Source organism: Hermetia illucens, chromosome 6, assembly GCF_905115235.1.
Source record: "Hermetia illucens chromosome 6, iHerIll2.2.curated.20191125, whole genome shotgun sequence".
Lineage (NCBI taxonomy): Eukaryota > Metazoa > Arthropoda > Insecta > Diptera > Stratiomyidae > Hermetia > Hermetia illucens.
In genome coordinates, this window is record NC_051854.1 from 320471 (window position 1) to 348222 (window position 27752).

The 27752-nt window shown below is 36.7% G+C and overlaps 1 protein-coding gene across 1 annotated transcript; it reads left to right on the forward strand.

Annotated features, from left to right (window-relative positions):
* Window positions 1-375: 375 nt before the first annotated feature.
* On the forward strand, window positions 376-27743 carry LOC119660474. The gene is made up of 6 exons (XM_038069064.1): window positions 376-525; window positions 933-1069; window positions 26675-26826; window positions 26888-27059; window positions 27123-27272; window positions 27360-27743. The coding sequence occupies exons 2-6, from the start codon at window positions 1055-1057 to the stop codon at window positions 27525-27527; spliced, it is 657 nt and encodes a 218-aa protein (XP_037924992.1). The 5' UTR covers window positions 376-525; window positions 933-1054; the 3' UTR covers window positions 27528-27743.
* Window positions 27744-27752: the final 9 nt, after the last annotated feature.

Genomic DNA, 27752 nt, shown 5'->3' on the forward strand with positions numbered 1-27752 from the left:
CAGACGACTAGTCATTCAGAGCATATACATACATAATTAGCTTATTACATACATATATATTTCTAGATAAAAATAAAGATAATTAAGTTTATTTATTTCTATGTAACTGTTACCGATGGTATAAACAAAAGAAGTGTTGGTAACGCTATAATGAACGCTTCGAGGATCAACCCACAAATTCCACTCTGACTGTCGCCATTTGATAAAACGTCTATTATCATTTGCTATGCTTTCGTAACGATATTAAATGCTTCTTCATCAGAACCCTTTTGAGGATTTCTTTCTCTGAAATTAACGCCTGAGTATTATCGTTCAGCTACGGTTGTCTGTGGACCCGACCGCAATACCAGAGCTATTCGCTATCAGTAAAAAGAGTTGAGGTTATGGATTACTAATCCAAAGATTTCGTGCAATTTCATTAATTGAAATTGTTCGTCAGGTATAAAAGCGAGTAATTGTCGCAATAGCGATTTAGTATCGTCGAGTTCAAATCAATATTCACTTGTTAACTTTCCACTATTATACGTACGTATTCAACTCAACTAGAGAATAAAAATGTATTCATCTTCGGATTTCGCTGTGAATGTATTATAATTCCGCTTGAAATTTTAACTAGGCGAATTAATCGTTTTAAACGCGTTCTACCGACTAATTTTATTACCGAGTCCTTCCGCTTAAACAAAGTTCCCGCTAAGCTTACTCTCAAACACTCTCACTACTAAAACACGAGAACTATTATAATTCCCGCCTGAAAGCCCAGACTCTTTCAGAAAGCAAGTGCTGTAAAGTACTTTCGGTTTGGGAAATAATAAATAAAATTTATGCAGTGTGTGAAGATCAAAACAATAGAAAAACCTTTAGTGTTCCGAACATAGTGGAAGACGGATTTCGTGCATTGTTTTTTAAGTTTCTATTGTAATTTTATTTTGCAGCAGTTCTTGTTAAACTTTTACCGCGGCTTCCTGCACGTTAATTAAAAGTCCTAACTGCTTACGTAGTCAAAAGAAAAAGAAGCAGAATTTCCGGGGTTGATACAGAAATTATTTCTGTGAGAATGAAATTACTTTTGGTAAGTTAAAAAGCGAAAACCTTTTGAATTAAAAAGCTAAAACTTTGTGAATTCAACTTTAGATTTATATTCGGGCTCAAGAGTCCCAATAAAAGGTTCGTGACCAGACTTATCGTTTCAAAGTTGGTTAGTTTCTCATCAATAATCGCCTTATATTCAAATCGCCACTTTACTGATCTCCAGTGATGCCAAAAATCTTATTTATTTCTACCGAAATCACTGCAAACTTCGGCCATTATTTAAAGGAAATTCCTACTCGAGTTTGAAATTTATTTTTCGCAAAGACCACCAAGTTTAATTTTGCTACTGTGAAAACTTTCTTCTTTGATAATAGCCATTACAATGCTCATTACCAAAACGAGACAACGAAGCCATCGAAGAAAAACTGAAGAGATAAGATTTTATGGCTGAAACTGGAAAATTAACAGGAGGAATCTGAAAGAACAGCAAACAGAAAAAATATCAACTCTTCTTGCAAATGCCCAAATTAGGGTTGAGGTGATACTTTAATTGCAGACGGCACAAGTTAAATAGCTAACAAAAAGCAAATAAGTGTTGAGGTTGAAGTTCATGAAATTCGGGGGAGTGATGGAGCAAAGTTTACTAAGTCAGGGTATAAACATTCTTTTAGATAATTATAGGAAAAGGATATAGGAGTACATTCTTGAACCACACTATTTATAATAAAGAAAATATACTATATAATTTTTTCGTAATCGTATTGTAGGCCCAATAATTTTTACAACAAGACCAAGGTTTTCTTTCGAATTTACTCCGGTAAAGGTCGCACTAAAAAAGGTGTCCTTTACTCTCTATAATATCATTCATAACCCTAGCATGCATGGAACATGTTAGGTAATTTTATGAGCAAGTGCAAATGGCATCCGCAAATACAAACACACTACATAAATTTGAGGAAACTGAACGGCCCGAAATTAGTTTATCAAATGCAATAAAAGGAGATTGACATAGAGGATGTGAAAACATTTATTCAAAAAATTGAATTGAGCAGAGAAAGACAAAGCTCAAAGAAAAACCCACTCCTCCTCTAAGAAAAAAGGAAAAAAAAAACTATTAAATACCTTATGGTCTCGTTAGCTTTCATTTCGAAACGGGAAAAAGGTAAGGAAACTGTAATAAAATTAGAATTGTTTGAAGCAAGTTCATCTCTGCTCTTGGGCAATTTTCTACCCTTGTAGAATTATGTAATTGTTTGATCGCTCCCGGCCGCTATTAAATTACGCGAAGCAAAAGAAAAAGTATATTGTTAAAGATTATACCTTGGCCGTAGCCAACCCCAGCTGTTCGAACAGTCTAGGCTTGGTTAAAGGTTGTGGCAGTGTCATTGCTTGTGTAGCTATCTTGAAATATTCATAGAACTTGAAGCTTTTACTCTGCTCCATAAAAACATTTAGACAGTTAATAATGGTATAAAAGAAATAGTTGAAAATAGACCTGGAAAACAGATAAACAGATATTGTTACTATGAATTTATTATTAAATTGATTGCAAACGGTCACATATGATTAGTGGCTGTTAATAAACTTTGATATACCATTCTATGATATACATAATTTTGCGACACTATTACGTTCGTACCATCCATAATATAAATTTTAATGATTTCATTCCGATTTTGAGAATTAATTTAACTAATTTAGGCATTCTCACTGATTGGTACATTTGCTCAGACAGGCTAATTTCAATTATTCGTCAAAATCTTAAGGATTTCGAATTTTGTCTCGTCGTTTTTTAATCATCTCCATCTGCCGTTTGAAATATCTAATCACTCTGCTAATATTCTTGAGATGGTATCAGTGAGCGCTACTTTAGTTCAAGCGTTCAAATTCTTCTTTGAAGTACGGTACATCGGTATAACTAACAAACCTATAAGCATTTAACCGCAACTCCTCTCATCTTGTTTAATACATAATGATTGAGAACATTTCAAGCGTACTTTTGTACTTCCTATTCATATTGTTTGCATTTCACAATCCCCTGTTACAGCCTGAAATTTTCACCTCTAACTCGGAAGGGATCTAAAGTAAAGAGATACGGAGAAAAGTTTTAGCCTACATACATTTCTGTTGTTAGTAATTTACACGGAAGCAATACCCGAGCATAAAACGATTTGTTTATTATGAAAGTGTTGAAAACTTGGAGAGAAACATCTGGCTGAACGCCTTCTTGGGAACAAAGTTAAGTTTATTCGGTAAACATGGATAATGAGAAAAACAGTATAGGGATTTTTCACTGACTCATTTGAAATGTACGGTATTTCGAATCAAATTAATGGAAAATTTGGGAGATTTAAGCCGCTGAGAATGAAAGTATTGATAACTGAATTATTTTTGCTAACTTTTATTTAAGGTTATGAGGAGGTATTGTATGTCTCTTGTTTAATTCTTTGTGGAGTATACGGAATCCCCACAGTTTTTTGGTCATACTTCTTGTTGTTTAATTTCTGCCATATTTGAAAGATAATAATAATAGGAAAAATAAAATTTTATATTCAAAGCTTCCGCGTTATCCAATGCATGAAGGATGACATTGATAACGAGAGTTACAGTGATAGAATTAGTTCCTGGCGGACTCAACTTTGTAGTTCAAATTTCCCTCAGATTCTACCACGACGCAGCACATGATATTTTGTGGCGTCACATGTCTCTCTAATTATAGCTATTTGTACTTACGAAATGTCCGTCCTGTGTGAAGTATCCCACACATTCCCTGTTGACATTATCGAAACCCTTCTCAAAATAGATGAAGAGCATGTGAAGCATGAATTTAAGCCCACCATACTGCTCCACGATGATCCGAATGATGTTAATGTGGTGGATCTAGGAGGACCCAAACTGAAAACCAGCTTGCTCACTGTCGAGCTTCCGAGGTGTTCTTTGATCCATTGCAGGATAATTTGCGGCAGAGGAAACATGCATAATAGAACTCCGGACGCGTCTGACGATTGAAGGGCGAAAGGGACTGATTTTCCGTCCTCATCACATGTTCGAGCAAGGTGTTGTCATAGTCCAACTTCACAGTGAGGTAGCGGAGGATGTCACGGATTTCGCCCTCGGCAAGAGATTGAATCGACATTTGTACCAAAAGACGATCATGGGTCGAGTTCTCAACATACTAATCTCGAATTAGTCTCATTTTGAACATGGCGGCAATATGTCAGGGCGAATTGATATGCAGAGCAACCCCATGCCCTCGGGCCCGTCATCGGTCGAGCTCTGTCTTCTTCGCAACAAGAAGAACCCGAACGTAATACGCAACACAGCTCCATCTGTCAGCGCTACTCAACATCTCTCCGATAATGTTGTCTGAACAGAGCTCCCCTGTGTCTGGACAAAGTTGTCGACGAATCCTACCCCAAATTCTACAAAAAAGATGTGATCGGCATCGTCCACAAACCCACTTGATTTTCCAATCTTCTGAAGATAAGATTGAAAACCTCCGCAACCACTTAGAAACTGAATAAGGAAATAGTCTGTGTAACCATGTTTTCGATTCAGCCGCGGACCTAGCCGTGTAGTCTTGATTCGTTTTTCCAAGATAGTCTCCACTCAATGTGTATTGCTGGGCTTCACGAGCAACCAACTCACTTGACTTATGCTTAACTTATGCTTGAACATGCCTTTACATACTTAGCAAAAAGAGCAACGGCAATCTTTTCCGTGGTCACTCCATCATTCCATACCTTCAGACATAGAGCAGAACAGACTGCCTTGTACTTAATTGAAGACGGTAGATTCGCGACCCCGAATTTTTACCAATAGCCGAATTAAAACCGAAACTTCTTAAAAGGGCTATAAAAGTTCACTTCCAATCAGAAAGTCACAAATAGAATGTGAAAGAAACTAAAAGAAATAAGCTCGAATTACAAATATTTAACACCGGCCGTTGATATTTTAGGAAAACGACCGACCAACTTATTTATCAACAATATCCCGCTAGGATAAAGATAAGAAATTAAAGGACAGCAAAGATATACCTCCCTATTTAAGAAGCAAAGCAATAAAAAATATTTCAACGTAGTATGAACTGGATTATATGTACCTGGTTGATAAATCAAACGAAATCAACAACACTTTAGATATTATTTTTGTTCAACTTTTCCCAAACATCGACCCACTGAATACTAACTATCCACCTCGGCATTTATAAACAACTTCCACAATTTTCCAAACTGCAAAATTGCTCACCACTCCAGAAATACAGCATCATTAAGTCTCGAATCAACGTATCCTCCCTTGAAAAACCTTAATCCAATAAGCTTTTGATTTATAACTCGGTTGGTATGTGCAGTTATGACTTTCGGTAACGCCACAATAGCATGTGCAACTTTCCGTCACAATATATCATATTTCTAGCCATTCAAATTTCGTGCAAATTCTGACCACTAAAGACTAACACAGTGCCGCTTTATTCTACCCTGTATAAAAAGGGGCAAGTGTTGCTTTAGATGCACCAAATATTTTCTCACAGTGCACTGCGTGAGCATATACTGGACGGACATCAAGTATGCTACCAGCAATTTAATGTATATGCTTCCAACAATTTGGCCCTGGACAATCTTGCGTCAGTGTGCTATCGCTGTTTATTTATACATTTTCGGTATATTTGAATGTCACTTTGTCTTCCTATTGATATGTGGTGCGATGGTACTTCGGCGAAAAAATACGAGTCAATATTGGATGGTTAAATTTTTCGTTTTGAAGTGAGAACTAAACGCCATCTCTAAAGTGATACAAAAGTCATTGCTAGCATTTGGTCTGTGTAGTACCGACTAGGTGCCTCCTAGGTGAACTAAATGCTTTAACCCTTGTAAAGAATTTTACAATAGGAAGATTTTCCACAACTTTACATTCGTTTAACACACTCTAAAACACTAAGGCACAATTAAAGTACTTGGTTTGCCAATATAAACCGAATGATTTCTTTGCCTACCATTTCGACCCTCATTACATTGAAGCCGTAAAAAATATTTGATTCGGTTCCGTTTTATATATAAACGATGAAACTTTCGATTAGAGAACCAATTACCATATCCTCCCAATATATACTTCAACTATTTCGCGGACCCCTGCTTAACGAAGACTTCTGCAACCATTTCAAGTGGAATTACTTCTGTATATTTCAGACAATTTACTTCCATTTAAGGGTTAACAATAGACGCCCCTAAACGATTTAAGCAAACACTTTATACAAAACGGACAACTACGAGAAAGACCGAAACGTTCTTATTTTCTATCTGCAATTTCAGTTTCTCCGTTTGCTCTCTACTGAAAAATAATGTGGTTTTATGTTGTGTAATGGCTACATATATTTTCTGTAGGGTTTACCATCCTTTAGAGTCCCTTTGAGTTGCTTCTATAGTTCATGAGCAATCTTTTCTACGACGAATCCTACTAACTTCTTCGTTAAAGTATTCAAATATGGTCGGGCAGTTTCAACCACCCACATACCATATGGATGGTTGGATTTGCATTTTCAAAAGATTTATGATTACTTTTAGTGTTAAGTACATTCAATCACTTCTAGGTCGGCTGGTCCTTGTTTTAATGATTGTAAGAAAATGGTCGACATCAATTGAGTAAAATAAGATGAAAAGAGAGATGAATTATGATGTGAAAATATTCTAGAGAATAAAGTGCTTCTATCATTCAATTTTATGATATTCTATCTTAAAGAGAATTGGAAATGGAGCGAAAATAAAATTAGATCAACCACAATGCAAATTTGTATAGGGAGATCCTTCCGTACTGGCACCGGGCAGTTGAAAAATTAGAGCACCTATATGAAGACTGAGGGCTCTTCCTTTATGTATACATGTCGAATTACAAATGAAAGCGTTTGTGAACCCTTTATGGATCTCTTCTTTGCCTTTGCATAGAGCATAATCCTAGCATGGTGGAAATCGCACTGTTACTAATAGAATTATAATAGCTTAAAGTTTTTGCTTCTTTGCAAATTCAAGACTTTTAATGTCAACATCACGCGAAAGTGGATACTCTCTCTCAAAATATATTACGTGCTAGGTACTAATAGGACAAGTGCACACTCAAATGGCTTTATAAAAGAAATACACAACACCTTTCATACCTGCAGCGTCCAGCTTCCGGTTCCCAGACTTGTTTTACATGTCGTTCGAAAGCTGATTAATATGAAGCAACTTTTATCAACTTTACAGGTCTGTAAGTACCGTTCCAATATTTTGAAATTTAGAAAGAAAACGATTTTGAAATTTCTTTAAAGCAGAAGATTATTGCAATCCTTGAAACAAGCAGCTTCTTTTTTCCAGGATTTTTATTGCGTATATCATTGCGATTTAACCAGAATTTTTAAGCTTCCCAACACCCAGAACCGAACAAAATGTGGCATTGACTGATAAAAAAGTAACCCCATTACTATCACATCAGGGTGGAGTTGCTATGCAATAACTCGTTACCCTGAATTACACGACAAATCTATTTAACTAAAAATCCCCTAATCAACTCGTAGGGTCTAATACATTACTATAATCTTATGTATATTTCTATGACAAACTGAAATAGCATAATGTCCCGGTGTTTGCATTCACAGTTGGAGGGATTAAATCGTTTGCATTTCGTATTGGGCTAACACCAAACCCTATCTTCGACGGACGAAAGACATCGTAAAAGCATACTACATACATACATATTCATTACATAGTCCCAGAAAACACTCGATCTCTTTTTCACATCCGGAAACGCAATGATTTCTAAATGGGATTGAGTTTGTGATGCACTTAAATTTCCAATTTTAATGATACCATCATCCTGTTGGAGTGGTAATATCATTTTTGAAATCAAAAAGTGATGTGTTAGTTGAATTTAACAAGTGCTCATCAAACATTATATGGGAAAAACAGGAAAGAACTTGGCAGTGTAATCATTTTGTGGGTTCTTCTCTGAAACCCACGAAATGATTACATTGCCAAGTTCTTTGCTGTTTTTTTTTATATGTTTTGATATGCTCTACAACTACCATCGATTTATTGCTTTAACAGCACCTAATATAAAAGACGATATAACTGTTACTACTGTTATTTGTAATTGTTGATTTGCTACCACTAACAAGTGAGTTTCCGGCTTTCCCCAATCAATTTGTTATATGTTAATACTGCAATATACCACATGTGCAGTAAAAAGTTAAAGAAAATCTCATAATTTCTCCAAAATAATAAAACATTTCCATGCATCCTCAATTCTACTGGATCTTGAATAAAGTATACACAGAACTAAATACTATCTCATGAAATAGATTGAGATTGAACCGAGCTGGAAGTAAAGCGAATGTTATCTCCAACAATTAAATTAAATTGTCTATAAACCTAACCGAGTTCCTTAAACCGTACACGGAATGGATTCAGTTGTTTAAAATGCAGTTGAAATTCCTATCAAATTAACTGAATTCGAGATTCAAACCATGCGGAAGACGATTTCGGGTCACCAAGAGTTAATTGAAATTTTCAAAAGCCGTCGACGACAATATCTGAAGAAGAAAGCTTTCACCCATACAACCGAATTTATTTCAACTGGGAACCAGTCAGGACTTGATTCCAAACGCTAAGATAAAGTCGTTGTCTAAATGTGAGTCGAAGACTTCCAGTCGAACTACACTTACTGCGGTCATTGGTAGAAAAAAAAATCTGGTTCCAAAAGCTAATTAAGCGTTTTTGTCCTGAACTTAAACGCCGTTTTTATAGCCACTATAAGAGACTAGGGACCAATTAAAAGTTTGTCGAACTACCGTCTCAGGCTTAATCAGACGACACAAATCTTGAATCATTCATTGTTTGGAAGTTGTTGCAGAGACCATAGATTATCCCTAATTGTTCTTGATCAAGTAATCTGTAAAATTTCTTAATAGATTTATAAGGAATAGAGAGTAGTTATCAACACACTTTTAATGAATTATTGCCATGGTTACCTAGTTAATTAACTTATAGATAGTTGTTGACGAATGAGCAAAATTTTTTATTATGGCACTGTACCTCCTTTCGATTATCATTACTCTCATGCGGATTGTTGCTTTAGTTTGTGAATGTTATCACAAGGTCATTTACTATTACATCGTTTTTAAAAATAATTGAGACACTACATGATATACTTACATATCTTCACTTCGAGAGTTTGCAGAGATTTGAAGTGTTTGCAGTGATTGAAGTTTCAGGATGTAGCTCTATTGAACGTCTTAGCCGCCAATTCGCTGGTGCTAAATTATCGTCTTCCACTAAAACCAGCACCCCTACTAGTATTGCATGCTTTTACGTTTTTTTTATTTTGCTTGACATGACACTTCAGAAAGATAGTCCTTTGACCAACATGCCTAAATATTTGCTACAAATATGTTTTTTTTTTCAATCTGCGAATATGTTATATGTAAAGATAGGATGTCTTTCCTTTCAGATAGGACGGATATAGAAATTCGTCATGCTGGTCCCAAGCCCAGATAAAGGAGGAAGGTTTGAGCCAGAGTACTTTTTATTATCCTCAGTAAAACAAAAATAAAATGCTGAGATCAGGGAAAACAAATAAATAGAGTATAGTTGGAATTATTCCATTATGCTAAATCCTACCTGATCTCTCTTGGTGGCAGGTCCACCAACAAAACGACCATAGAAATACATCCAATGTCGTTAAAAAGAAAATGATCGTGTTGAGAGATCCTAACCCCCGGAGAGATGCTAGGGCGTTCACCTTGGCCGACATGGCAGGATTGTCCACGGTCCTGTCGAGAAATGGGTAAGGGTTCTTGACGTATGGTCGACGGCTTCGGAAAAAGCGCATTGATATTTGCGCTCTACAAGAAAATCGAAGGTCTGGGGCCAAAAAATGCGACATATAACGAGAACGTGGTAAAAATGGCTATAAATTCATTTATTTTGATAGCCGCCCACATACTCAATATGGTATTAGCATCGACCTGAAGCCAAGAAAGTTGTAAAGTTTTACCCCCTATAAGTATGTTAGTAATAGTTGGATTTTCCTCAAACTTGACCAAACTGTGCATTATGCTCTTCATTACACACATGCCACATTTTGTACTTCTGGGATGAACACAAAGGGGGGTGCCGGGTAAATTTCTAAAATGTGGAAATATACTATTATTAACTTTATTTGTGCAGATATCGGAACCGGATATATAGGCCTAGATTTCGTAGAGATGCACCGCTGTGATTTTTTTCAGATTTTTCGGTTGGATAGGTTCTGAGAAAAGTACTAATTGAGCCCTTTCATTTGATACATTTGATGAATTAAGAAGAAAAGTTTTTTCTCCTTAATTAATTATCATATCATACGATCCATCGAATTGCGGAAGTTTTTCACAGGAAGTTTGTTACGCCATGCATTGCCGTTCTGAGAAGGTATGATTGAAATATGAGAAGAGATTTTCCAAAACTCTAAATTTTTCAGTATTTTTGAAGGTATGCTATTTTTTGACACGAAAAACACCCTGGTTTGAAATGTTGTGCCATATGAATATAGTTTCTTTTTAAGAATTGCGGCGTCCTAAGTCCGCATCCATTTGATGCCGGATCGGACCAAATGGATAGCAACTTACTCCCTCTTTAGGGCTCAGCACCCAAACTTTAAAAAATTAGGCAATGAATGAAAATACTTTTTTATTTGTTGAACTGACAACAGTTAGTCGGACTTCTGCATTGAGATTTTACCGCGAGTTTTGGAAGATACCGTCGTATGCGTTTACATACCCACTACCATCACGCATTAAAAGTTCACTAAATCTAGAACAGTTATTAAATTCTGTCTGTGTGAACAATGATATGCTTTGCAACCCAATATAAATTCGTTCACACGGGCAATTTATCTTGATGGAATAAATAAATTCAAAAGCGTCCACCTAACCAACCTTGCACAAATTTCATTACATTTTATCACGCCATCATTTATGACTGCCCAGTAACACAATAATGGAACTTCACATTTCATAATAATTAATCGATTGTTTACCTATACACTGCAGTGTACTTCCATAAATGTTTAAACAAGAAAATCGCATTTATAATTAGTTTCGTTCCAATTCAGGAAAATTGTCAATTTTGCAAACCGAAAATTTCTATGAATTTCATTCGCAATTCAACAAAGAATCATTAAAATTTCATTCATTCGCTGTTCGCAGTGTGAATTAGTACATTCTCATTTTCGTTATAATAATTACACCGCGTATTTTCCTGACTGGAGGCTGTGTAAATTTTATCGTTTTGTATTCATGTCAAAATAGAATTTTGAACATATGCATCCAAAGTGATGAAATCTGAATGTACATAAGCTGGAAATGTCCTTAAATTATGCTTGCAAAAAGTATTGCACCATTCCTAATGTAAACTCCGAAGTTATTTCATATTCAAAATACATTGTAAAGTGCAAATCATTTCAAAACAACGTGATCAACCAACAATGCAATGTGTTGCCTAATGTATGATGGGATGTGTACGTTTAACAAATGGTACGTGTTCAATTAGCTCAGGATTCCGTAGCCTGCACGTTACGCTGTATGAAACACCCACGGAAATGCAGCAGAGATACAGCGAAAACGGCCTCTATTTGGTTCCAATTGTATAAATTTCATACTTTAAATAATCCATGCAATGATGGAACAGTGGGGGATAGGGTTCTTAGATATCATTCTCAGAAGATGGGGTAAAAGATATAGGATTGCTCCTTGGCGGTATTGAAATCATCGAAGGTTTGATCAATAACTTGTTTAAGCCGAAAAAGGGATGATTAGAGAATCGTTAAAGGAAAATAATCGTTTATCTATGTCCTGTATGCGTTAGTCTCCGTCTGCATGCTCTCTCACTGAGCCATAACTCTAATTGAAATGAGGCAGACTAATAAAAGCGTCAGCCCAAGGAATGGGAAATTGCAGCAAATGCCAATCAATGGTTCAACCTTTGACAGAGAAGGCTATTTCTGAAGCAGGGTCAATTATCGGTATACTCGTATTCCTAAATTTAATGGTGCATAAAATTCGACGGAAGTGATAACATAAAGCCAGAGTCCGGCAGGCATGGTGCAAAGTCCCCAAATAAGCTATACTCATCTAGATTTCCATTGCCACCATATTCATATATATATGTAAGGAGATGAATGGAGGACCAATCGTAGAGGACACCAAATGTCCTTAGATGTGATTCAGGTACGATCCAACGAATAGGTAACATTCCTTTACAGATGAGAGATCAATAAGTGGACATTTTCGCTCTTATTTCTCCGACATTCGTAGGGTTTTAAAAAAAAATATTTTTTTAATCTTAAATCGAATACTAACTCTCGTTTCTACTACGTGACTAGTATGAAGTCCATTAATTTTCAGTTCTCATTTCCAATACTTCAATTGCTATTCAAATAAACTAGGGTTGTGCTAACCATCGTTCATGCAAGCATGCATACAGAAGAATAATCAAATTTTCTTCAGTAAGAAGGAAAATGAAAATATCCTTCAAATGTTTCCATATCCTAAGAATAATATTCCGTCAATTCAGTTACATATTGCATAAGTACATACGGAGAATATGTATGCTATAATGACAAGCAAAAGTAATGAGCCCTTACTAATGTATAAGCAAGAGAAAATCCGGGAAAGTTTCAATAAGACTGAAAACATTATGTCTGTAGCAATCAGGTCACGTATCAAAGAATATATCGTACCATTGAAATATAGCTGAGCACTCTTTCGTCATGATGCCACACGTTGCATTGCATTTCGAATATTGTGCAAAATCAACTCTTCTGTTGAATGAAGGCAACCTATCGAGAAGGAAGAAGCAATATTCTATCAAATTTTGATATAATATCAAATGCTTCATATGAATGATGTCGAAACACAGTGAAATGGGGATGTGCAATGATGATCCTTATTAACACAGCAGGCGTAAATGGTGTAAATGGTGTATGCATAGAGATCTATGATATCAATATGGCTTGATGCAAGGCGGAAATGGCAAGATAATATTGTTTTACGAGTTGCTTTAATCAGGTGATGTATCTTCGCCTATATAGCGTTAGCTTAAGAACACACTCAAAATCGACCCTGCTTGTCATAAATAATAATGTCATAAAAGGAGACTAAAAGAGATAGAAATTCGGTTTCTGAAATGTGCGTGCACACTCCTAGACAGCAGTAATGAGAATTCGCAGAATGCTCACTCTCTCCAACAATAGTGAGAATTCCAACGATGTAAGCTATACATTCTGGGTTTAAGTGAAGTAAGTTGGTGGCCCTCTGGAGAGTACTTCTGTAAAGCAAAGTGGTAGCAGACGCGATTTCGATATCCGGTTGTTTCTGTCGGCTACCACAAGTTGTGCTTTTTTGACCTGGGGGTTTTAACAGGATTCTGACTGCAAGATTCCCGTCTAGATTAAGAAGCATCACAATTACATAGTGCAACGGATCAATGAAGACTTCCGACATAGTGGAGAAGGGCGAACAATTACACGCAGTTCATAAGAGCATTCCTAAAGTTGACATTGTGATCTGAATGCCAAAGTGGTCTCTGACAATACATTGCTCCGACATGTGATGGGTAACCACTGTCTTAACGATCGTGATGGGTGGTTTGTGTTTCAGCTTTTCGCCAGGATTTCATAGCTAATTGATTCTATTTATTTAATAAATACAGTGTTTTCAGAATAAGTTTTCCCCTTACACACTGTTGCCTGCTCACCAAAATACCGTTTTTAGTTGAGAATAGAATGTAAATCACTAATGAACGGGAGCTGACAAAAATCCATCGTAATACAACGAACCATGCATCTAAACGTCCCCATACTCTCATAATCTTAATTTCTACAGAAGATCTTTTGGTAATATAACCAATGACTTTTCAATGAACCATATATGACGGAAATACAGTTGAAAATTGCCTGATACCTGATATTTAAAAATCAAGTCAAATGTAATAAATCATTTTGCAACATATATTCTATATTCTTTGGCCGCACGGATATGTCCAAAACTTCCGAATAAATAAATCTCCAAGCAGACCTCTTCATGTGCAAATTTATACATATATGCTGTACAACTCAAGATGACCAATCCAAACAAACTTTTCAGGAGAAGATAGGTAAAAACCACATATAAAATAACGCCAAAACAAACAAATCCTTTCAGGGGAGAAAATCCACTAAACTTATTTCATGGTTGAACGAATTAGAGTCTATCCATTTGTCAGTTGCACATTCAGTGGGAAAGGTTGGCGAAGCGAACACGGATTGGGATCATCTCAGTGGCTATCCCCGAAAAGGAAAAAATACAGAAAACTTCAGGTGAAATGTTATAAGAGGGATTTGAGTAAACGAAACGTGATTTAACTTCTTCCACTTTCGTACTATTTTCTACGCCTTTCATATATTCACTTCGACAAAACTAGCAAACGAAACAGGCAGGCATACGTGGTGGTGGCCAAGCGGCTTATCTTCGCTTAGGAAAACGGATAAATGTCTACAATATACGTCCTAAACAACTGACCATCAAATGTTCACAAAAAACCAACATACTTGGCAGTTATATGTTCAGCCTCTGCAGGGTGAATCCTGAATGCAATGCTCATTTTAAAATTTGAATGCATAACTGGTGGGAATTATATATATTCAAACAATTCCATTATCATTAAGATAAGTTTTAAGTTGGAATTATATAATTTAAAGAAAATGATACCTGATAGAAACAATTATTTAGTGGAACAATTACTGAAGTTGTCAGTTCTAAGATGGGGGCTGTTTCGCATCCTACATACGGCAAATTCTAATCTACGAAATTTGCCATTATACACTGGCTTTTTAAATAATAATTTCCATACAATTGACAATGTATATATTAAATATGTACAAAGTATGTATTAAATAATGCCATTATGTATAGAATATTGTCAAATATTTGTATATGTGTATAACGTGAAGAATACTCTGCTCTGAGCATATTGAACAATTATCCAATGAAAATGTTATTTCTTAGCCGAAATCTTGAATACCATACATACATACATATTGCTCTAGAGTAATTTAATTTTTAATATTTTCCTTTTTCACCTGTCTTTCGAAAAAGTAGTCAAATCATTGTGTCAATAGAACAATCGAAATTTAAAACACCCTGCACATCTTATTTCTTAGAAAAAAACACCTAAGTATAAAGTTTCACGTGGAAACGGCAAATATATATTTATATAAATTTACTTTGGTAGTTGTCAAAGAATATTATACGCTTCAATGATATCTTCTTCGCAAAACTAAACAAAAGAATTGATAAAGAACGCAAAGACCAGCAGATACTGAGGAAAGGTCAGCGTGCCCAACCTGGCCTGTCCCAATTCGAATCAGACCGGATCGGACTAGCCGATAGGGAATTCGAAAAAGCCTTTTTCCAAGTGTCAAACCCTTGTCAGCATACAGAAAATGTTTGAAAACGCTTGAATGATAGGGAGTAAGGGAATCTAAAGGAGAAAGTCAGTTCAAGGCTACGTCATGAATTTCCTTTATGAATATTTAAAATATGGTCACTGACTTTGTAACACAGGATCAAAGGTGAACAACAATAGAAATTTATCCTTCGTTTTAATTGTTCGACTTGAATTCGGGAGCTCTTCATTGTTTCACTATCAAGATCTCTTGTCTTCATTTATTATTGAAGAATTTATGTACTTGTTTATGGACAGAATATACATATGTATCCATTAATTAAATCAAGGGGGCGACTCCCATTATTAAGTAGAGTTAATTTGGCGCGGATTTGATTTATTTTCCTCTTTTTTAACTACCACATATGCTGTAAGGATGCACTGCAGGAAAATGTAGGATGCTATTTTAAAATTGAAATCTAAGGCGGAGCCTTATCGCATTAATTCTGCCCTCAATAGTTCAACACACAGAATCATATGATCTTGAGCAAAATTGAGAGCTCCGGTTCCGAGTAACGAGTACTCCAATCTTTCTCTAACAATTAATACATAGCCATGACTGTTGGAGAATGAACACTAGAAAAATTTCAAAGCTCATAAATAAAGAGATGAAGGGATCATGGCTGTAAATAACAATACCAGAAGCACTGTAAGGGATAGGATTATGAAGAAACTCGATGAAAAACAGGAAAACTTCCCGCAACTCTACTCCAAGAGTCCAAGAGTCAATTAATGCAACATTCTAACAATTGTACACTTTGTTTATGTGTATTTTTTCTTGCTATAAAAATCACTCAGTAGTCCTCTAGGCAATTGAGATGCATCAGAGCGAACTATTTTAATGAACATTATCTCTCCAGCAACACGAAGTCTAGGAGTTTTTGTAGAAACTAAGGATTCTCCAGTTCAACTTGCCTACAAATATTATTATTTATCACACCCTGCTGAGTTCCAAAAGAATCCCTATAAACTTGTTAATGCAACAGCAACCAACCGAATTTCAAAAGGAAGAATTAAGAGTTTATAGATTCCGCAATGCAAATGTAGTGCATGCAATTCCCGAGATATGAAGGATCATATTTTCTACCTGTTTCCTTTAATCTACACTGAATCCTTCTAGTAGGTTGCAAAAAAGGATTGCCTATTAACAACAAAACTGCATACATATGTCATTGAACCTAACGCTTTGTATACCTATATGATACATATATCGTTCTAGATTTTCATCCAATAATATTATCTTTAGCACTAGACCTCGTCATTTTCTAAGAAATATATACATACATATAATATATGGTTGTCATTATATCCTAAATTGGTCGTAGCGTCTCGACTGCACCTAAGTGTCATTTGCTACTTACATATAGGAAAATAGAGAAAATATTACCTGGGATAACCTTGACTTCACGTTATCATTGAAGCACCTACATTTCCAGACTTTACACAAAACGGTTCCTCCATCAGCACAAACAACGCTACCCAGGTAGATATCGGGATTGCGGGTGGTCTATCAGAGCGACAGTATTTCAACGAGCTTATTTTGCGGACAATGCGATAGAAATCGTCAATCTAGCTTTGGAGGCAATGAGTGGCAGTAGGTGTTCCGCAGTGCCGACGCTAGATGTCAAGAATAAAGATTTCACCAGGGGAGTACGATTTGATGAGGAGATATCTGTGGGAGAGGCTGGGAAGAGTACATTGAGACAGCATTGGAGCCTCTGCTGTTGAAAGTCATGGAATGGGATGCCGCGCTGATTGGTTTTACGGGCGGCTTAGCGGTTATTGGAAGTAAAAACATTCACGCCACCAAATCATGGCTACAAATGGTGAGACCCGACCTGGCGGACGAAAAGACGGAGGCAATCCTCATTACCAATCGCAGAAAAAATAACATTGTTTATTCCGGGTGGCGATCACGAGGTAGTTTCGAAATCGATTGCTGCTGTTGAAAGTCATGGAATGGGATGCCGCGCTGATTGGTTTTACGGGCGGCTTAGCGGTTATTGGAAGTAAAAACATTCACGCCACCAAATCATGGCTACAAATGGTGAGACCCGACCTGGCGGACGAAAAGACGGAGGCAATCCTCATTACCAATCGCAGAAAAAATAACATTGTTTATTCCGGGTGGCGATCACGAGGTAGTTTCGAAATCGATTAATAATTACCTGGGGGTAATGATCAGTGCCAAGCTGAGGTTCAAAGGGTAGTTAACCTACACCGAAAGAAGGATGCGAAAGCTACTTGATCTCTAATGGATTGATGATAACTTATATTGGAGGGCCAAAATATACTGGTCGACACCTTATCGCAGAACTGGTGAAATCCATTCTGTTACACAGAACCGAATGAATTAAGCATACCGGCCAATCGCGTTAAATGTGTGCAGCGTATATAGGACGGCATCAGGTGGGGCGCAGTCAATGTACCATCGTGGGAATGATTTCGTTGGATCTTCTAAAGAATGAGATGCACTCTACACCAGAGAAACAAGGGATGATTCCAAAATCTCGGCGAATCGGATACAATTCTTTGTGCTACATGGTGATGATAGGAAGTATTTGCATCACTTCAGGTTGGACGAGTCTCCCCACTGTTCTAAATGCGCCGCTACACCCGAAGACTCGGAGCATAAAACGACCCCCTTCATGAAGGCATCGGTCGCCATAAGCTTATAGAGGAATTGCTGAGGTCAGAGGCAAATTGCAACGCAGAACCACCAATAACCAAAAGAAACTCCAAGAACTGGATCAAACCGGAAAAGGGCATCGGACGCGTGATCTAAACATGCTGCTGTATACCAGAGCCCTCTCTGCGAAGTAATGCTTCACTATGCTTCGACGGCACAGAACTAATCGACGCCTCCTCTCTCTATATTAATGAAACTAGGGAAACTGTGATGACTTCTCAAACGGAGAACTTTGACTTTGTTGCAATTTATTTTAAGTCCAATTTTGTTTGCCTCGTTCTTCAAATCTAGAGGGCAAGATCCATGACTCGGCCTGAGAGCAAAGAGTATTTTGTCCCATTATATGTCGCTCTGATAATAGCTAATTTTTTCACAGTCCCCACCCTGCGTAGAGCATTTCACATACATTTGCTGTTGACCATATCGAAAGTTTTCTCAAAGCACATGAAGAGCAATAAAAGCTGTGAAATCGATGAATATCGTGTTAAGCGGAAATTTAAACACCGGATACTGCTTCGCAATGATCTGGTGCTTGTTGATGTAGTCAATATCAGGGGGCTCAGAGTTTTCTTGGATACATTTCAGGATAATTTTACCTATTATCTTTGTCACAGTATGGAGCATAAAAGATAGATGCTCTTTATCAGAATATTATCGACTGTCTACTTATTCCACTCACTGGGACACATTTCGGAACTCTGTATAAAGTGTAGGAACAGCAAGTAGCAGTAAGTTCTTCGTATTAATGGTCGAACTAATTACACTTTTGTTAGGAGGGGCAATCCGTAAGTAGTAAATAGTGGAACTTCACCAAGTATTATATGATTAACAACCCTGGTGAAATTCCCTTCTATCTCTTAAGCTGCTCATCATCGTGGACCATATTGAACGTGGAAGGAGTAGATGAGGACGTAATACGCCAGTCAGTTGAAGACAAATAGATCGTACGGCAGGTCCTGTACGCGAACAATGTCATCAATGGCGAAGCCGTGAAAACTACAGAAAACCATAAACCCCTCTCTCTCAATCCGAAACAGTTGGTGAAAATAAAAAACGAAGATACATATACTCCGAGTAATATTCTTCCAATTTAAAATCACATGAACAGTTGAACTGTTGGTAGCTACTAATATATCTCTACAGATATTAAATTCAGCAGCTGAAGCTCACTCCTACAATTTGATAAATACATCAGTTTTTCTATCTGGGTAAACTCAAAATACTAAATTACAAACTTAAAATATCATAGAACAATAGTCCTCAGTACCATCAACTTTACACAATGAAGTGCCATTAAAATGATACCATTAAACTCTCTCAACTATGTGATAATTAGTTTATTATTCAATTAGCTCATCTAACATGAATCTTTCTAACAAGAACGGCTGAATACGACAGCCAGGACTGGTTATGTTCACATTTTTATACGTCCATATAGATGTATGAATATCATTGTATATAAACACATATGTACATATCGAGAATGCGTTTAAGAACGTTCTATGTGGAAATGTGTTCTATTTATAATGTTGTGATATGAAAAAAAAAAGCATTTTTTCGAAGAATATTGGCATTTTGGATAATGAGTCACGATTTCACGAAAAATAAGACTGAATTCTATTCAAAAGAAATGATCGCCATTGCCAATAATACCGCAAAATAGTTCCATAATTGAAAATAGCCAAACAACTCGCTTAAATCCTTTTTATAGCATCAGTTTGTTTTCCCACTGGAATATACCATTGGTAGCCACGAAAGAGGACTCCGGTAATGACAAACATCGTCTCTACTCCCGCAAACTAGACCGAATAAACTACACTATTCTACGCTTTTGATTATCTTCCTTGGTCCCGGACATTCCCAAGTTTGTGCATTTTAAATTCGTGTGGGAAATATACAAGTGGTTTTCAAGTGCATTGCATTTACACGTCAAGTATTCGCTGCTTTTGTAGTGTAATTCAGCGGTAAGGAATTTAATTTAACCAGCAATTTTCATTTGATTTAATGTATAATTGGACGCCATTTTTCAAATTTGGAAAATGAGGTTGTTTTGAATGACGATTCGGAAGTACCGAGTAAGGATATCAGCAGAGAGGATTTGCAATTTCTCTACCAGAAAAATCCCGGACAAGATAAATTGAAGTTATATTCGAGTTAAAAAAGGAGAAGCTTTCTCTCGTTTTTCAACAAAAATTAAATACATATTTGTATTTTCCTTCATTACCGAATGAAGAGAAAGTTATACTTTCAATATTATAATGCAAAACGAAAAGCAAGTCGGGAGTCTGAAAAATACGTAGTCAGTTTCGTTTAATTTTAATGCAGACTTGGTAAATTTTAATAGCAGCCTTTCATGTTGTTTGTATGTATGTATTAAATTATCCCTAATCATTTATTTAAGCTTGCTTCTTAGATCTCCAGCTATTTTAGAGCATATGTAGATATTTTTTTTTAATGTTTTCGTCTGAAGACAGGCTATTTGAAATTTACATATGAACATCTGTACATAGAAAAGCACATTTCATCCAAGGATGTTCTTTTCAAATACACAAATAATACAAGTAAATACCAATCGCACAAGCTACAGATTTCACAAGTTTTATTTTGTCTTTTTTGGTACATTGTTGACATTAAAACCGATGAGAGCAAACATACAAGTTGTTAGGGCGGCTTATGTCCAATAAAATGACATAAAATCAGTTAGGATTGAGAGTGGCATCGTTTTGTGGGCTTTGTTTTCCTTTCTTTTACTAAAAAAAGGGAACAAACATATAAATGTTCAAATCAATAATCCCGTATGAACAAGTAATAAACATCATACTTCACGCTGTTATTTGAACTTATTTGATTGTTTTATTAGAGCTTTGATTCGATTCATAAAAGATGTTTCAAATTAACGAAAGTTCACACAATATGCATGGTACATACATACGTTATGCATGAATTTGTACGTTGGAAATTTTTCTTTAATAACTAAAAAGCCTCAAAGTTTAGAGAAGCATTTTTCACTGCTCCTCAACAATAAGATCTAACGAAAAATCCAGAAACTAACCACCTACAGTTATCATTGATACAGCCACAAACACACTTGGCCCCAACCGCAAGAAAAGTCGGAACGGCTGGTTCGACGATGAATGTAAGCTAGCAATGGAGCGGAAGAATGCTGCATACCGAGTAATGTTGACCGGCGAGCGGAGAAGCACAGACTTCACAGACGGAAAAAAAAAAAGCCTGGGAGAACCAACAACTCTGTGAACTCGAAAAATACAGGGAGCAATCGCACCAGGCGCGGAAGTTTTACCAACAAGTCAGCACAATGAAGCCTTACAAACCTAGATGCTCATCCTTCCGAGACAAAATCTGATTTCCGACAGAATGGGCATATTGTAGCGATGGGTTCAGTACTTTGATGAACTGCTCAACAACCAGAAAATCGGCGAGTTAGAGATTCCGCCAACTAAATACGACGGACAAATCCTGCAACCACCAAGTATAGAAGAAACAGTCTATGCAATTCATTGACTTAAAAATCATAAGTCACCAGGAGCCAATGGACTTACAGCCAAATTGGTTAAATGTGGAGGCGACCAATTACACCAAACCGTTCATCAACATATACCCAAGGTATGGGGTAGCGAGTCAATGCCTGAAAACTGGCAACGAGACATTATCTGTCCCATAAATAAAAAGAGAGATATCACGCGGTGTAGCAATTATCGAGGTATCACGTTGCTGAGTACCATCTATAAGATATTCTCCGCTATCTTGCTGAACCGGATGGCCCCATACGTGCAGAACATCATTGGCCCATACCAAAGAGGCTTCATTCCAGGCAAATCAGCGACAGATCAAATTTTCCCTCTGCGGCAAGCGATGGTACGATCCTCTTTAAGTCCACCCAACTACTGACCTATACTGACGATATCGACATCATGGGAAGAACCACCCGAGACGTACAAACTGCCTTCAGCCAGATCGAGCAGGCGGCGCGAGATCTTGGGCTGCACATCAACGAAAACAAGACAAAATATATAGTGGCAATGTTAGCACCAAAAACCAACCAATTAACATCAAACCGCACTGGTCAAACGGGAAGAATAAAGACAGGAGACTACAACTTTGAGACCGTTAATAATTTCTCCTATCTAAGGTCGAAAATCACAACCGATAACAGCTACGATGATGAAATCCGCGCACGGTTGTTAGCAGCCAACAGAGCATATTTTAGCTTACAAAAACTGTTCCGCTCGAAACGTCTCACCATAGGGTCAAAACTCTTACTGTACAAGACAATGATCTTGCCAGTCCTTATGTATTCCTCGGAGACTTGGGTTCTTAGCAAGAAGAATTGCGAACTCTGGGCCGCATTCGAGAGAAGAATACTCCGAAGAATTTTTGACCTCCTACATGATGATGGACGATTCCGTAGCCTACACAATGACGAAATCTATGAGCGATACCATGACCGTCAGGTTGTCACTTAATCCGTATGGATGAGCTTGATCCAGCGCGAAAAATCTATAAGGGCAATATCTATGGCAGAAATAGAAGACGAGGCAGACCTTGCCTGAGATAGAGCGATGGGGTAGATCAGGACGCCAGACAGCTTTTAGGGATATCGAATTGGTGGACCTCGGCGCAAAACCGGGATGTCTGGAGTTCCTTATCAGGGCAAGCCTAAATCGGATACCGCGCCGTTGGTGATGATTATTTAAACGTTTAGTTTGATTTCCAAATTATATGTTAGGAAGAGCAAAGCGTTTTAATAATTTAAATTCCCCTAAGAATCTGCACGTTTCATTCCTCGAAAGGGTCGCCTGGCGGAATGTCGGTTTTAGCTCTATTAAATACAATATCCAAATAACACTGAATTCAATCTTCTCATCAAACATTAACTGAATTTTGTAAAGTAATCAACGCAAAAGTTTGTATTAGAGAAGAAATCCATGTCTTTTTCCATATTAGACCGACTTTCTGAGACACTGATAAACTCAGGAAAACTGAAATATCTGTTGTTGATCAGTAACACTAATATAATAAATAGGTAGGGGTAAAAATTGTATTTTTTGGTGAAGTGATGGTTTCTTTCTTAGCTACTTAGATTTTAGCAGAGTAGTTTCGTGGTTGAATTAGAATTATAAGATAATAAGATAAAAAATTAAACTTGGCTTTAGTGACTTTTTCTTTTTCCGACTTCAGCACGCAAATATTTGAAGAAATTTCGTTCCATACTCGCAACTCCTCTAACCCGACCCCATCTTTCCCCCCTTCAATTTTGCTGGTTTCACTACAATTCGCCACAACTATCCTGTGGCTAAATTTATTCTTAGTTATTTTCCACGGTTTCCAGGTATACACTATTCTGAGCCGCCCGTTATTCTTCTCCTTACCCTTTTCTTGGTTGAATTGATAAACTTGACGCCAATATTGGACCCCAATGGACTTTTGAACCTTTTCGTAGTAAATAGTAAACAACACATTAATTCTAAACAAAATTCACGAAGAGTGTTACTCCTACGTCTTTGTAAAAAGTGGAATATAATGTGTTTCGTCCCCGTGTGACTGCGCTTTCTATCAATCTAATTTAGCCACTTTCACACTGATGCTCTAAGAATAAACGTCAACAGATGCCAATCGATGTGTTACTCACATAATCCTCCCCAACATCCGTTTTAGTTAAAGCAAATTCCACACATTCCTTCATGAACTCACTAAGACGCTGAATGTGAACAGTGACAAATTCTAATTTTATTCATAGCATAAACAGAGTATTTACTTAACTCTTAGATCTTTTCTTTAGAGTCAGTTAAGAGTGGAAGCATTGATTACAAATTATCTCATCTATCCTTGTTTCAATGTTGCAATCTAACAATAGAGTCAGCACAAATCTGTGAAATACAACATAATACAAAAATTAAGCAATTTCGACCATTTTTCTATAAACGTATTCACACATTTATAGAATAGCGCGATAACTACCGAAAACGGGATTTGAAAAATGACATCAAATGTTATTTCATTAATTCACATTTTTCGTGATAATTGCCTCCATAGAATATACCTACAAAAGTCAAATTTAAATGAAAGCTATTTAGTTTCCCAAGGGAAATGTAATTCAATGTAATTGGTAATTATCAAAATTCCTACCCACAATGGCTATTAAATTGGGATCCAAAATCATTGCACACAAGCAAGAAAAAAATTGTGTATATTCACCTACATATAATATATCTCAATTAACCTTATCCAACACGTGAATAATCATAGTGAATTAGAATTCAGAACAGAACTGCTCTGGCCGAAACTTATTCCCTAGACCGAATTCAATATATGTTACTCCTTTTTCGCTTCTTCACTCATGTATCCAATATAATACCTCTAAGATCATCCTAACCCCTTCCATAGTTGCACTTTGGCAATCAATGGGGATTACCACTCACATCCACTGCTTCCGGATATTTTTCCATGTGAAAATTTTGAGACGAAACATTACAAAAGCCATAAAATGAACTGCAGTAGTTGTTAAAAGAGTTGGTCCTTCGAACGTGATATACATAAATACAATGGGCCGTTTTAACGAGACCTCGCACAGTTGAGAAATTGTAGCGTGCTCGATTGCTTGTTTGCCTGCACAGAACCGAACTTCTTCTTCAAGTTGCTAACGTGGAATAATAAACACTCCTCTGGATTCCCTCCATTACTTGCCTCAAAGCAGTTTCTGACCATAAGAGACAAGCAATAGCACACGAATAACGTTTGGCTTTGCCGCCAGGCTCAACATTATGAAGCTTAACGAAACTACTTTGCAACGAAATCCCCGAGAGTCGTCAAAGGATCTGAATATGTATCTATAAGCAAAAAGTTTCTTATACGAAAGATATCCGGGTAGTTAACTGGAATATAGTTCTTAAGTCGGTTCTTATTCTACCCAGGAATTCTGCCGTTCGTTTACTGTTCTAAACTTAACCCACCCCCCCAGGTCTTCTATATCAATGTGTCTACGTGGTGTAGGAGGATAAAACTTTTGCAATTTTCCTATTTTCGTAATGATTGAAATTATTGCCGGCATTCTACGACAAACAGCCACGAGGTAACTTTTCGCTCTAATTAAGGGTGCCTTATAATCCGATATTTATTTTCATTGTAAAATCAATTCACATTGAATTTCCGCCCGGCGCAGTTATCCTCCAAATATCATTGATAAGATATATTTCCCTTTAACGCTTATGATCTTCGTCTAATTCACACAAATATTTTTCAAAAGGTTACAGTACCTCAATAAACAGACCCCCTTTCGCAATATTTTATGACCTGTAGGAATTACTGAATCATTTGCATTTGCCATTTGGCTCACTACGATTTACCGAAATGTCCACTCTTACTCCTAGTGTTTTGACTCAGAGTACATATTTTTGTTCATACATATAATTCCAAGGATCTTTTTGGATATAAACTACGTCTACAACGAAACTAGTGCAAATCCAGCGAAATATGAATTTCCAAAATATAAACTTGCTTCACTAACCCCCCTTAACATAACTGTTAGTATCCGATTTGATATCAAATTCAGTTAATTTTGTTAAAGCGATTTCACTGAGCTAAACCCCAACCCCAGGCTATCTTCTAAACCCCATAGTTAAATCTTGTCTATAAAATCACAACCTCTGCCGCAACACATGCACTTTCAGTTGCACAGATTTTATCATATCATTGTCGGAAAGTTTTCACATCTTTTTCTACCCTTTACTCCTCACTTCCGGCCATTTCCAGACGCCATTGGGGTTGATAGTAAAATGTTCACAGCGATTTGAATGCGTTTGCATACCGAAACTTTTGCATTTCGACCCATTGTAAGCGAAACTAACGTGACGCCATTCATACAGAAAAAGTTCGGTCACTTCGCTTTTTCCCGTTCAGCTGGCAAATAAATTTTAATTGTAAAGAAAAAGACTGTTGAATGACGTAAGTTTTTCGAGGAAGGTAGTACCCATTGTTGAATCAGGAGAGCTCCTTTCCGAAAAGATATATGGTAGAACGATTGGAATAGCGACCAGATTGCTATGAACCTAAAAGTTCAATAATGTGGAAATAATTTCCATTGAGCAATAATACTATTGAATAGTCTTCTCTTGTCGAATCGTTCAAAGCATAAAAGATATTCACTTCTGAATACAGTTGAACTGCTTGAAAGCGAATATTATTTACTTTTTACGAAATGCCCATTTTCATTTTTAAGGTTTTGTTTGCAAAACAAAACCTTATTTAATATGAAGTCGGTTTTCACTGCACAACGATGTTGAAAATATAATAAATACTGTTAGAGAAATAGTTACTGGGCCAAAGAAAATATGTACATTAGCCAATCGAATGGCCAGCAATGGGATTGTACTGCACTAAGTCCTATTATTCAGTAGTGTCCTATTTCAGTAGTGTATGACTGTGAATAGTAATATTTATTTACTTCCAGGTTATCATATTGGGAGCGGCGATCTGCATAGCCACCAATGATCAGCCTTTTAATTTTGCCAATTCTCCGCGATGGGAATCAGGAGTTTGGCTAGAATCGCCAGATGCTCAATCAGCATTAATCCAGGATCTTATTAAAAATCAACAGAAAATGTAGTATCTTTGCAGCAAATACTAACATTTTTGAATAATTAATTAAAATTGATACCAACAGAAATCGCAATAGAATTCAGCAGCCTATCATTGTACAACCCGATGAAGGAATTACATTTGAGGAATACCTAACCAATCCCGAATTTGACTCGAGCCTACCCTATGGGATACAAAATGTGCGGGATGTATCGAGTCGTTCCTCCCATTTAAAGCCAGTTCCGAGGAAATTGAAAGTAATAGAACTGCATCTATTTATATTTCGAAATAAGTTATGCTTGTACTTCATTTTATTCCAGACAACCTTTCAGTCCCTGTGTCCATCAAAACGTTCACACGTTTACTTGAATCTTGAAAGTGATTACGAATATCGACCAGACCATTATGAAGAAGTGGAATGCTTACATGCTTATACTTCGGCGATGGATTATAATTCAGTGAATAATAAGGTAAGAGTGTCAGATCAGACCACCATGCACCATGTTCAAACCACACATACGTGATTACGAGGCTTTTTTTATTAAACTTTCTTTTAGGTTTGCGGGCAGGGTGGATTCACTTGCATTCAGTTGAATCGAACAATTTTCCTTACTAGAAAAGCAAGAGGTTCTGACTGCTGGGAAACAGAAGCACGTCTGGTAGCAGCAGGTTGTGAATGTATGTGGCCACAACATAAATTTGGTGATATAGCGGCACATCATTAATAAAACTTCATAAAAACAGTAATAATATTCAATTAATGCCATATATGAAAGCAAAAGTAATAATAATTAAATCATACAATAATATAATCTCTTTTTTGATACTTTGGATGTTGATATGTTTGAACTGATCACTGGCATGCATGTATGTAACTATCTACACGCAAAGTGCTTAACTTGTTGCAAATCTAGTCAAATATTGTAATAAATAATTTATGAAAGAAAGAA

Coding starts and splice junctions, on each gene's coding strand:
- LOC119660474 (XM_038069064.1), top strand. Junction 27,060..27,122: donor CAGTTCCGAGGAAATTGAAA/GTAATAGAACTG, acceptor ATTTTATTCCAG/ACAACCTTTCAGTCCCTGTG. Junction 27,273..27,359: donor ATAATTCAGTGAATAATAAG/GTAAGAGTGTCA, acceptor ACTTTCTTTTAG/GTTTGCGGGCAGGGTGGATT.